This window comes from Cetorhinus maximus, chromosome 25 (assembly GCF_964194155.1).
Source record: "Cetorhinus maximus chromosome 25, sCetMax3.hap1.1, whole genome shotgun sequence".
NCBI classification, from domain to species: Eukaryota; Metazoa; Chordata; class Chondrichthyes; order Lamniformes; family Cetorhinidae; genus Cetorhinus; species Cetorhinus maximus.
The window spans coordinates 12,253,926-12,265,599 of NC_135903.1; the positions used below are offsets into that span (position 1 = coordinate 12,253,926).

Genomic DNA, 11,674 nt, shown 5'->3' on the forward strand with positions numbered 1-11,674 from the left:
ATTAAGTTCCAAAACTAATAAAACATTTCAGTTTAGAGTTGCTGTCTGGATCCCAAATAACCCAATAGTTGAAGGTGGGTTAGATAAATGTTTATTTCCTTGTTCCCATGTGAAGTTATTCTCTCCCTTCTCTCCAAGGTTGCCGAAACATGCATGCCATTTTATCGAGATGTGCCTGATGGTAACAGCAGACCACGGTCCAGCTGTCTCTGGGGCTCACAACACCATTGTCTGTGCCCGAGCAGGAAAAGACCTCATCTCCAGCCTCACATCTGGCCTCCTCACTATTGTGAGTCTCCGCAGAGTGCATTTATCTTGGTGCTAAACAATAGAACGTGGATTGTACATTTTTAATCTGCATGTCCTCAGTTCTGCTTTGCTTTTCTGTTTTTACAACCAGCTGGTGCAGAAGTTAGTTTTTTTTTAAATTGTGGCAGGTGTGTGTTTCATGAGGTTGGAGTCAGTGCGCACCTGAACGTTTGCAGTGAGAGTTAACTGTACCTGTGTTTTGTCAGCTCCTTCAGTGACTTAAATTTTCACCCCAAGCTATAGCTGCATCCCTGCCAGTTAGTAAGAATGTGCCAGATTACTGAGCAGGATAATGATGTTTTTTACTGACAACTCGTTCAGGGAAACCTATCTTCCAGGCTGATACATTTGTTTTTCATATTGTGCATTGTGAAATAGGAAGTACTGATTGTATTAAATTACTCCAAGAGTAATAGTCTTTGTTTCTCTTAGCAATTTTTATTTACTCCCCCTGCACCACATCCCCCGCACCACCTAGAATACCGTTTAAAAGCCACGTGTACCCATTTACATGCGACTCTTCCTAACTGTACACCCTCTGCTCTACAATCAGTGAACACTTCTTTTCAGCTGCAACTGAGAGCTGGGAGTACAGGGAGTTGGGGATGTTGTTTGCACTGGTTATCAACAGGCAAGTCCATGGCCATGAATATGCTTCCAATGACCCCCAGGTCAGCAATTGGGCAACCATCTGTTAGTGACCAGGCAAGCAGTCATGCTTCAAGCTAACAAGTTGTGTTGATGCAAATCCGGTCCTGTGATTGTACCTTGGGTGGATTTAAATCGGTGAGCAAATAAGCCCTGGTTGCTTACAAGAGATAACAGATTCTGTTAACACTGTTTAGGCACAGGAGCAGTTTTTTTTATTATTTTTCTTTCTACTAAGAAGTGATGCTAAAGAGTTGTGTGTATCACCAGGGAGAACAAAAGAGAAATTGTGATCTTTTCGAAAGCCATTCAAACTCAATGTTAATAATGGCAAAATCTTTAAGCTCCGCTGGTTCAAGTAGCTAGCCTTCTGTACCTGATATTGTAATATCAGATGCAAAATATTCACACCCACCACGCATATTATCAGTACATGTATGTGAGCCCATTTATAAGTGCTTCCCCCAAACACCATAATATATTGGCCATCAGGCAAAGTCAGTAAATTTCAGCATAGTTTAACTTTGGCAGGTCGCTGCAGTTGTGTTGCATCCAGTACCAAAGACAAGACAACGGCCTTGTGGCTTCATTGGCACTTAGCCTTGTCAAAGAAGAACTGCGTGTGACCTCCATTGAGCATCATATACTGGAATGTTGCCTTTTGGAATGTTGCCAGCACAAGGCTAAAGTTCAAATATTTTGGCAACCGTGTTTTTGCGTGTTTGCTGAGTAAACATTACAAGTAGTACTTTTTTCATTAGTTTAGTAACAGTTACTCTGCAGAGTGCTAATGCAGAAATCGATATTCCCAAATTACTGATATATCTGCTGTACCGCATGTGTCTGTTTTCACAGGGGGATCGATTTGGAGGTGCTTTAGATGCAGCTGCCAAGCAGTTCAGCAAAGCCTTTGACAGCAGCCTCATTGCGATGGACTTTGTCAATAAGATGAAGAAAGAAGGGAGGCTGATCATGGGAATTGGACACAGGGTGAAGTCGGTGAGTCCCAACGCTGTTTAACTTTGGTTCGTCAATGCACTTGTGCTGTTTACAGTACCAAAGACAAAACAACGGAACTGAATCTTGGTGCTGAGCCTTAAAGAAAGAATTGCATTTAGTGTGTCTGTCTGTCTGCTGGTATACGTTTTCACATGAGGTTATGATTAGCTTAGCTGTGAAGCCTTCTGTGATAAAATAGCACAATGCCACTCACTGTCTTGGTTTCTGTGTGAAAAATGGCTCTTGGTGCTTGTTGAAGCATTTTTGGAATGGTCTTTTAGTCAGGAGTTCAATTCAGGAGAAACAGTCTGAGCTTCAATTTTTTTTTTAACATATTACCTTAGCCTCACTCATGCTGCTCACATGAACATGATGGTAAGCCTGTTGTTGCTACTTATTGCTCAGTGAAGGAGAGGGTATGTTGATGCAGTGTAAGGACTCCTCACCTGGGCTTACTGGTCAGGCCAGCTGAAATGTACTTTTAATGCTTGGTGACTTACATTTCTGTGATCCTTCATTTAAAGGATGCTGTAGTGAATATTTGCAAAACTGAGAAATGCAGTCTTAGAGTGACTGCAATTATTCTGTGAACGTTATTAAAAGGAAATGTAATGCTTTTGCCTTCCCCTCATGAAAGTGACTGGCTGGGAGGTACAATCCTGGCTGTTCTACTGCTGTTCTGTAACCAGCCACTAGATGTCAGAGGAGCAAAGAATTGTCTGCTACTGAGACACAAGTCCATGCTGTACTACTTCAATGTTGGACACCACTGTTCTACACCACCGTACCAACAATTCATTTTGTGCTGTTTGGGAGTGTACGTCATTAAGGGTAATTGGTGAAACTTGCATCTATTTAATACTTGCCCCCCATGCAAATAATGAGCTGTACTGTTCCCATGAGTGTCCGAAGTGTTTTTTGACTTGAGTCCGTATCATTGAATTTCAGGGGACATGTATAAATTAAATCCCAATAGTTTGCGTATATCTTGTTTTGTTGATTGATCTTAGTGAACTGATTTGGGATTTATCAAAGAACAGCCCTTTGCTAACTGAAACACTCCACACACAGTGGATATCCTGTAAGTGCAGGTCTTCTTGAGCTTCTGGGGTTCACGGCTGTGGTTTGGGTACTGCCAGTGGTGTTTATGTTCGTCAGAGCTATTCTAGGGTGCATTGGAATAGTTACATATAGAGGTAACAAAAAAGTGATGAGAGTTTCAGTAATTATGAAAATATATGCTGGGAATGACAGCCTGGCACTTTGGGAACACCATTAGCTAATACAGAGATACCTGTAAGTAATGCACATTTAAATCACTGTAATGTGGTGTTTAATGAATCAAACTTTCTGATCACAGATTAATAATCCAGACATGAGGGTGCAGATCCTAAAAGATTTTGTGAAGCAGAATTTTCCAGCTACTCCTCTCCTTGATTATGCACTAGAAGTGGAGAAGATTACTACCTCCAAGGTATGGAACTATACTGGTGCGTTGAAACCTGGCCAGCAAGTAACCAGTCTCTCCCACAGCGATCAATTCTACCAGGATTCAGTGGCAAACATTAATTCAGCTCGAGAAATTTAAAAATTAATTTTGCAAACTCATATCAAGCACCTGAAACAATCTCTTCTCTCTTCAGTTTGGTGCATTTGCAGAATTTTTTGCTGGATTTTATTTCAAACTTTTGATAGTTTAAAATTCTAAACCATTCCTTGTGTCTTTGTGCTGTGTATGTTGGTACACTATGGAAACTACTTCATTTCCAAATGGTGATTCTTTAAATGAGGAATCTGGACATGCATGCCATGAAATAGCTTGTATCCAAACTATTTGGGCAACATGGCAGGTGTCCATAGAAAGTAGATTTTGATTCTCTCTTTATTTGAAAACTTGTTCCTGAATGGAATCTGCAGTACAAGGTGGCTGGATGAGCTCTCAAGAAACTTATTAGTGGTTTATTTTGGAAGTCAAACATGCTGGAGAAGAATTGACCATTTCAGAATTCTTGTGATTGTTGAAGTCTTGCCCCTTGTGTGTTTATCGAACATTGATTGAGAATTGAATGGTTAATTTTTTTTTTGTTTCAGAAACCAAATCTTATCCTGAATGTTGATGGTTTTATTGGTGTTGCCATGGTTGACTTGCTAAGAAACTGTGGTGCTTTTACAAGGTAGGTATTTTCTTTCTTTAAAAGGCATTCAATACAGTGCCACACAAATGAGAGAGAAAAGTTACAGCTCATGGAATAAAAAGGACAGTAGCAACGTGGATACAAAATTGGCTGAGTAATAGGAAACAGAGGGTAATGGTTAGTGGATACTTTTTGATCTGGAGGAAGGTTTGTAGTGGAGCTTCCCACGGGTTGGTATTGGAACCCTTGCTTTTCCTGATATATATTAATGGTCTAGATCTTCGTGTGCAAGGGATAATTTCAAAGTTTTGTGGATGATAAAAAACTTGGAAGCATTGTAAACTGTGAGGTGGACAGTGTAGAACTTCAAAAGAACATAGACAAGTTGGTGGAGTGGGCAGATAGGTGGCAGATGAAGTTCAATGCAGAGAAGTGTGAGGTGATCTATTTTGGTAGGAGGAACATGGAGAGACAATGGCCAGGATTTTCCGGCCCTCTCGCAGGCAGGACCTCCCGCAGGTGAGGCGGCGCCCCAGCCGGAAGTCCGTTGACTTGCGTCGGGACCAGAAGATCCTGGCGCTGGGTGGGTGCGGAAAATCCCGCCCAATATAAAACAAGGGGTACAACTCTAAAGGATGTGCAGGAGCAGAGGGACCTGGGTATACATGTGAATAAGTAATTAAAGGTGGCAGGACAGGTGGAGAACGCAGTTAACAAAGCATACAGTATCTAGGCTTTATTAATAGGGGCATAAAGTACAAGAGCAAGAATGTTATGCTGAACTTTGATAGGACATTAGTGTCAAGGAGCTTACATGATAGATTACATGTGCCGGGTAGGAGCTTAGCAATTACTTTCTGTACAAAGAGCTTGAACTTTATATGAAGCATCATCATGCTTCAGGGTATTCCAAAGCGCTTCACACAGTGAATTTGGTTGAAGTACCATTTAAGTTGCTATTCAGGGAAACAATGTAAGTATAGGTCTTGCATTTAAATATTGGGAACATCTCAAAATGCTTCAAAGCAAGTTTTAATTTATTCACTGTTGTTTTGTGGGCAAATGGTGCAATTTGTTCACAGCAAGACCCAATGAACAATCAGTTAATCTGTTTTTTTGGTGATTTCGTTTAAAAGATAAAGGAGAATTCCCCTGATTTTCTTCGAATAGTGGCATGGGAGTTTAGTGCATATGACAGGATGGACCTCAGCTAAGCATCTTATCTGAAAATGACACCACCACTGGAAATGTCAGTGTAGAATATGTGCTGAGCTCTTTAAGTGGGTCTGGAACTACTCGCTTTCTGACTCTGTCGATTGTGCTACCAATGACACACAATATATTAAATCTTGGGGTGGAGTGGGGAATATTTCCTGCACAGCTGCGTGTTCCCTGCCCCTGCTCTCACCCTCGCTCTTGCTCTCACTCCCCACCTCCCAAGTGGAAATATGCAGCAGGTCCCAGTGTCTGAATAGAGACTAGTTAATGTTAATCTGTCTGCTTTTCACTCCCCCCAAAAAAACGTGATAATTTGACTTTGTTGTGTGCAGGGAGGAAGCTGATGAGTATGTGGAGATTGGTGCTCTGAATGGAATCTTTGTTCTCGGACGAAGTATGGGCTTTATTGGTAAGTTAATTAAAGTGGTGTTTTCTTTTAAATGGTTAGGGCAAAAGATAAGCTGGAGTTACACCTGTCTCCCCCCCTCCATTACACTCTGTTAGAGTTGGGCTGTTCTCAGGGGTCAATTCAGGAAGCACTTCCACACAAAGGATAGTGGAAATCTGGAACGTGGAGTCAAGGCAAGTAGACAGATGACCAGTGTCTTAACCCCTTTTACCTGCTTTAGCCCCATATTCCTTAATAGCTCTGCCTAACAAAAATTGACTGGTTTCCCTCCTAAATTTTAATTGACCTGAAATTCACAGTTTTTGGGAAAGTTTCAAATTGTGTGGAGAAGTGTTTCCCGATTTCACACCTGAAAGGCCTAACTCTAATTTTAAGCTCAAGCCTCTGTTATGGGTCCCCCACCAGAGGAAAGTATACAGGAAACTATTGAATACCTTGATTTTAAATACCTCTATTAGATTACCACTCCACTTCCTATGCATGAAGAAATACAAGACAAGTTTATGACCTGTCCTCATTATTTAACCCTCTAAGCCCTGGTATCACTCTGGTGAACCTGTGTTGCACCCCCTCCAGGCCAATATCTCCTGCCTGAGGTGTGATGCCCAAAACTGAACGCAGTTACTCCAGACTAGTCTGACTAAAATTTTGTACAACTAAAGCACTGTTGTATTAAAATCTCCTTGAGTTCAACATTCCAACCTTTTTAATTACTTTGTAGTTGTGAGCCAGTTTTTAGTGATTTGTGTACACGAACCTCTAAATTCCTTTGCTGTTGCACAGATCCTTGTCTGTTCCCTGTTGAGAATCTATTCTGATTTTATCATCCAATGTCGCTGGCCTTGCACTTCCCCATGCTTAACTCCATCTGCCGCACATTTGCCCAACTCGCGTAAACTGAGTGTCCCGTTGCAACTTTCTGCTTCCATCCGCACGACTTGCTCTACCTCCTAACCAACTGTTGCCACTGGAAGTGAAGTGTCCAGGTCGTCTGTTTTGTTCTGTGGGGTGGGTGGCAGAAGTGCAACGGCTGCAAATGCTCACTTGTTCCAAAGTTGCACGCGTGGAGTTTCTCATTTCACACCAACAGACCATGTGGTGGCTGTGTGCAGGGAGGCTCTGCTCACCTATTTCCCGAGGAAACTCGTGGCCTTGGCAACAGTGACTTGCCTTCCTGTTGCCACCCAGGGGAGCGAGTACGCCTCAAAGTGCAAACCTCTGCGCCCAAAAGTGGCTGCAATGCAAAACTTGTTACCACACGGGGAGTGATAAAAATGAATATGATAGATGCACTTAAGAGGAAGCCAGATAAATGCACAGGGGAGAAAGGAATAGCAGAATTGTTAATAAGGTGAGACGAGATACAGGAGGAAGGGGAGGCTGCTGTGGAGCATAAACATTAGCAAAGACCTATAGGACTGAATGGCTTTGTTCTGTGTTTTAAAATCTATACAATTCTTTGGTCCTACATCTCGAAATGGGTGTTTGCTTGCATTATAAGTTTTCACTCTGAAGGGATGCAGACTATCATCTTCTAACTGATGTATGCCAAATTATTCCCAGAAAAATCTACTTTTAAGTTGAAATTTGAAGGCTTTCATTTGCATTATTTCCTGTGGTTACTGATGTACTTTAATTTTCCAGGACACTATCTGGATCAGAAGCGTTTGAAGCAAGGACTATACCGTCACCCGTGGGATGACATCTCGTATGTCTTACCAGAACACATGACCATGTGAACATTGGGTTAGCGAGGAAAGGGGTCTCAGTGCAGAAACATCTCCCTGATCCCAATATTGCCCACCCCAAAAGGTGTTTACATTGCTTTTCTTCTGTGCACTGAAATTCTTGGTAGGTGAGGGAGAAGAGAAGAACAGGAAGGGGGATGGCAATCTCACGTCTTGACAAATTGTACAAACAATGTGCTTCATGAAATGATGCAGCTCTTTTTAATTAAAAAAAAACCAAATACATGCTGCTGTATGAGTCCATTAGGAAGTAGGTGGGACCTGGTGTCAGACTGGGTGTGGGTGCATGCGTGCATAAGTCACGCAGTATTTGAGAATCTAGTGTAGGATACAAAGTGAGCAAGGAATCGGTGTCGTCGGGAGTCCTTTGTCTGCACTGCCATTGCAGAATACAGCAGAACCCAAAGTAGAATCGTTCCTTCATTTAAATTAATTTCAGGAAAAGTATCCCAAAGGTTTTCTTGTTGCTTTGTGATAGCAACATTTCCATTCAATGGGCTGAAGCCTATTCTCAGTTCAAGTGGGTTTTTTTTTACAAAATCAGTAAACTGGGAATTCAGACTCGGGGGTTTGTAGAATTCTTAACTGTCTGAAGTAACCAGAGAGAAGGACAAACAAACTGTGACTAAAGCCATAGGCAGCTTGCAAACTGTGGTTATCCACCTGGAGAGGCACTGGCAACTCCACTCACTTGCACTTTTTTTCTCTGCTGATTTGTCCTGTCTAATTCTACTGGGCTGGAGATTTGGAAGGGCTGTTGGTGCTATTGCATCACTGATGGTTAAGTCCTAAATCTACAGACTGAAATGCATTGTCAGCAGCTTGATGTTTACAGGTTAATGGGATTTAAACTTCATTGCCTAGAAATTTCTGTTGATATTAGCCAACGAGTACTTAACATCTTTGTATGATGTTCCTTTGTTCACTATATTTTTGCTTATGTTGCCTTTTTTATGCATATTAACACCTCCAGTTGAAACAGTGGACAGTGAAACATCATGCAGGTGTTTGTCTGGTAATGCCAGTCGTGGTTCTCAGGCTTGTACGTAGCTCAAGTGGCCACCAAAGGCAACATGTTTGACATTCATTGGAGCAACGCAATCAGTCCAACTCACGTGATTACTTTCTCTTGCTGGGATCTGCTGTACAGCTTCAATGGCATTTCATCTGACCACATTGCTGTGTGTAAATCCAAAGTAGTAACTGTGCTGATGTAAGCTTATTTAAGGGACCATTTGTACTAAACCGTTGTCTGCTCACTGTGGTTTCAGAATTGTAATTTTAAAATTAAGAGATTGGGAATGAGATGTAATTCCTGTTAAGGGATGAGGGTCATTAATCATTAGAAATTCAGTCTGTCTTCAAAGGTAAACCTTTACTGTAACCATATGCAATGTCTTATTGTGTCTTCTGCAACCTCAAGGTACCCAGGCCTGAACCTATAACCACAAAGCCTATCTGGTATCTTAGTATAAATTAAAGTATGTAATTTATTGGGTTTTATGTTGTCTGTGTGATTTATTTGTTTGAAGTTGCCTATGCTGGGGGGACTTTCACTTCTTGCACTACATACTTTCTTCAGACAGGTTGATGGTGTGACTCCTGCCTCTTTGAGACAGACCATTTTTTAAAAACCTGCATCCTTAACACTTTTAACAGAATCTGAATAGAGGATGATCAGGTCTTTGCTCTGGGAGAGTTGACATTAATTCTTCCAACAAAACTGTAGTAAACTTTTGAGAGTCACTAAACCTTGAACTTAACTCAGTTCATTTCTACAGAGCAGCAGTCTGGGCTTCTGGCTGTTTAAGTGCCTGTCTAATCTGTTGGTACACCACAGGTTGAGAGATCTCATGGATGTTTACAGCACAGAAGGGGGCTATTTTGCCCATTGTGTCTGCACTGGTCAGCAAAGATTTGGCTACATTAATCCCATCTTCCAGCACCTGGCCTATAACCCGGCGGCTATGGCAACGCAAGTAAATATCTAAATACTTCTTAAACGTTACGAGAGTTTCTGACTCAACCATCCTTTCAGGCAGAGAGTTCCAGACTCCCACCACCCTCTGGGTGAAAAAATTTCTCATCAGCTTCCCTCAGTCTTCTACCTCTTACCTTAAATCTATGCCCCTTGGTTATTGACCTCTCTACTAATGGAAAAAATGCCTTCCTATCCACCCTATCTATGCCTCTTGTAATCTTATACACCTCTATCAGGTCCCCTCTCAACCTTTGCTGCTCCAAGGAAAACAACCCCAGCCTATTCAATCTTTCCTCATAGCTCAAACCCTCCAGCCCAGGCAGCATCCTGGTAAATCTCCTCTGTGCCCTCTCCAGTGCAATCACATCCTTTCTATAATATGGTGACCAGAACTGCACACAGTACTCCAGCTGTGGCCTAATCGGCATTTTATACAGTTCCAGCATAACCTCCCTGCTCTTGTATTCTAGGCCGTGACTAATAAAGGCAAGTATCCCATATGACTTCTTAACCACCTAATCTATCTGCCTGTTACCTTCAGGGATCTGTGGATATACACACCAAGGTCCTTCTGATCTTCAGTACCTTCCAGGGTCCTACCATTCATAGTGTAATCCTTTGCCTTGTTAACCCTCCAATTGCATTACCTCACTTTTCCGGGTTGAATTCCATTTGCCACGGCTCTGCCCACCTGACTAGTCCATTGATGTCCTCCTGCAGTTTACAGCTATCCTACTCACTATTTACCACCCTACTAATTGTTGTGTCATCTGCAAACTTCTTGATCATACCCCCTACATTTAAGTCCAAACCATTTAAGTATTCCACAAACAGCAAGGGCCCCAGCACTGAGCCCTGCGAAAACTCTCTGTTTCCTACCTCTCAGCCAATTTTGGATCCAATGTGCCACTTTGCTCGAGTCCCATGGGCTCTTACTTTCTTGACCAGTCTGCCATGAGGGACCTTACCAAAAGCCTTGCTAAAGATCATCACTGAGTCTCCCAACGAACTATCTCCACATGATATGTCCTTTCACCTTCACTGGCTAATTCTGAGATTGATTTACCTGGGTCTGAACTCGAAGGACTGATCTATTTTCAGAGAGAAATTGTATGAGTTCCAAGCAAATCCAGTAATTGAAACAAGTAATTGGATTTTTCTCCCATACCTCTCATATCTCCTCTGAGGGAGGATGGAGTGGTAATCATGACAATGACTGATTTCTTGTTCTTTAGTGTCTGATCAGGATGTGTGATGCTTCAATGTGTCACAGCATTGTCAATAAATCGTTTTGGATATGAATCCATAAGTCTGTCATGCCCATCAGTCATACCAGTACCATACAAGCTCAAAATATAAGTGCTGAATAAGTATTTGGAAGAGGGTTTATGATCACATTAGTTATGTTTGTCATGTCCAAGTAATTTTTTTTTAGAATGAAAACCAAGTTGTTTCACAATAAGTGAATGTACGCCCCAGATGGCTCGGCATAGTATAAATCAGGAAATTAAAGATGCATGTAACAAGGGAAATACTGCAATCATGGGTAGCTTCAATCTACATATAGATTGGGTAAACCTAATTAGCACTAATGCTGTGGAGGATGAATTCCTGGAATGTATATATGAGGAGGTTTCTTGAACAGTGCTGAGGAACTAACTCGAGAACAGGTTATTTTAGATCTAGAAGTGTGCAATGAGAGGGCTAATTAATCTCTTCGTAAAGGAGCCTTTCAAGAAGCGTGACCATAATATGTTAGAATTTTACATTGTTTGAAAGTGATATAGTTCAATCTGGAATTAGGATCTTAAAGGAAACCATGAAGGTGTGAGGGGCAAGTTGGCTGTGGTAGATTGGGAAACTCCAAAAAAAGGTATGATGGTAAATAGGCAATGGTGAGCATTTAAAGAATTAAGGCTTACAACAAATATACATTCTCTTGATGGAACAAAAACCCAACAGGAAAAGTGATTCAATCGTAGCTAACGAGAAGTTAAAGATTGTATTAGATCAAAGGAAGGGGCCAAAAAAGTAGTAAGTTTGAAGATTGGGAGCATTTCAGAGTTCAGTAAAAGAAGACCAAAAAACTGATAAAAGGAAAATAGAATTGGAAGTAAACTAGCTGGAAATAAAATGACTGTAAAAGCTTCTAATAGGTATGTAAAAAGGAAAAAGAGTTAGCAAAGATAAATATGGGCCCATTACAGACAGGAGAATTTATAATGGC

General features: G+C 41.4%; 1 protein-coding gene across 8 annotated transcripts in view; it reads left to right on the forward strand.

Annotated features, from left to right (window-relative positions):
* LOC144667894 (ATP-citrate synthase) overlaps window positions 1–8,964 on the forward strand; it is an 80,605-nt gene extending 71,641 nt beyond the window's left edge. For all 8 annotated transcript variants that reach the window (XM_078529471.1, XM_078529473.1, XM_078529477.1 and 5 more), the window contains 6 exons: window positions 139–289; window positions 1,813–1,956; window positions 3,317–3,430; window positions 4,048–4,130; window positions 5,642–5,718; window positions 7,363–8,964. In XM_078529471.1, coding sequence (XP_078385597.1) covers window positions 139–289; window positions 1,813–1,956; window positions 3,317–3,430; window positions 4,048–4,130; window positions 5,642–5,718; window positions 7,363–7,457 — 664 coding nt within the window. In that variant the 3' untranslated portion in view covers window positions 7,458–8,964. The remainder of the gene's footprint in view (window positions 1–138; window positions 290–1,812; window positions 1,957–3,316; window positions 3,431–4,047; window positions 4,131–5,641; window positions 5,719–7,362) is intronic.
* The last annotated feature ends 2,710 nt before the right edge of the window (window positions 8,965–11,674 follow it).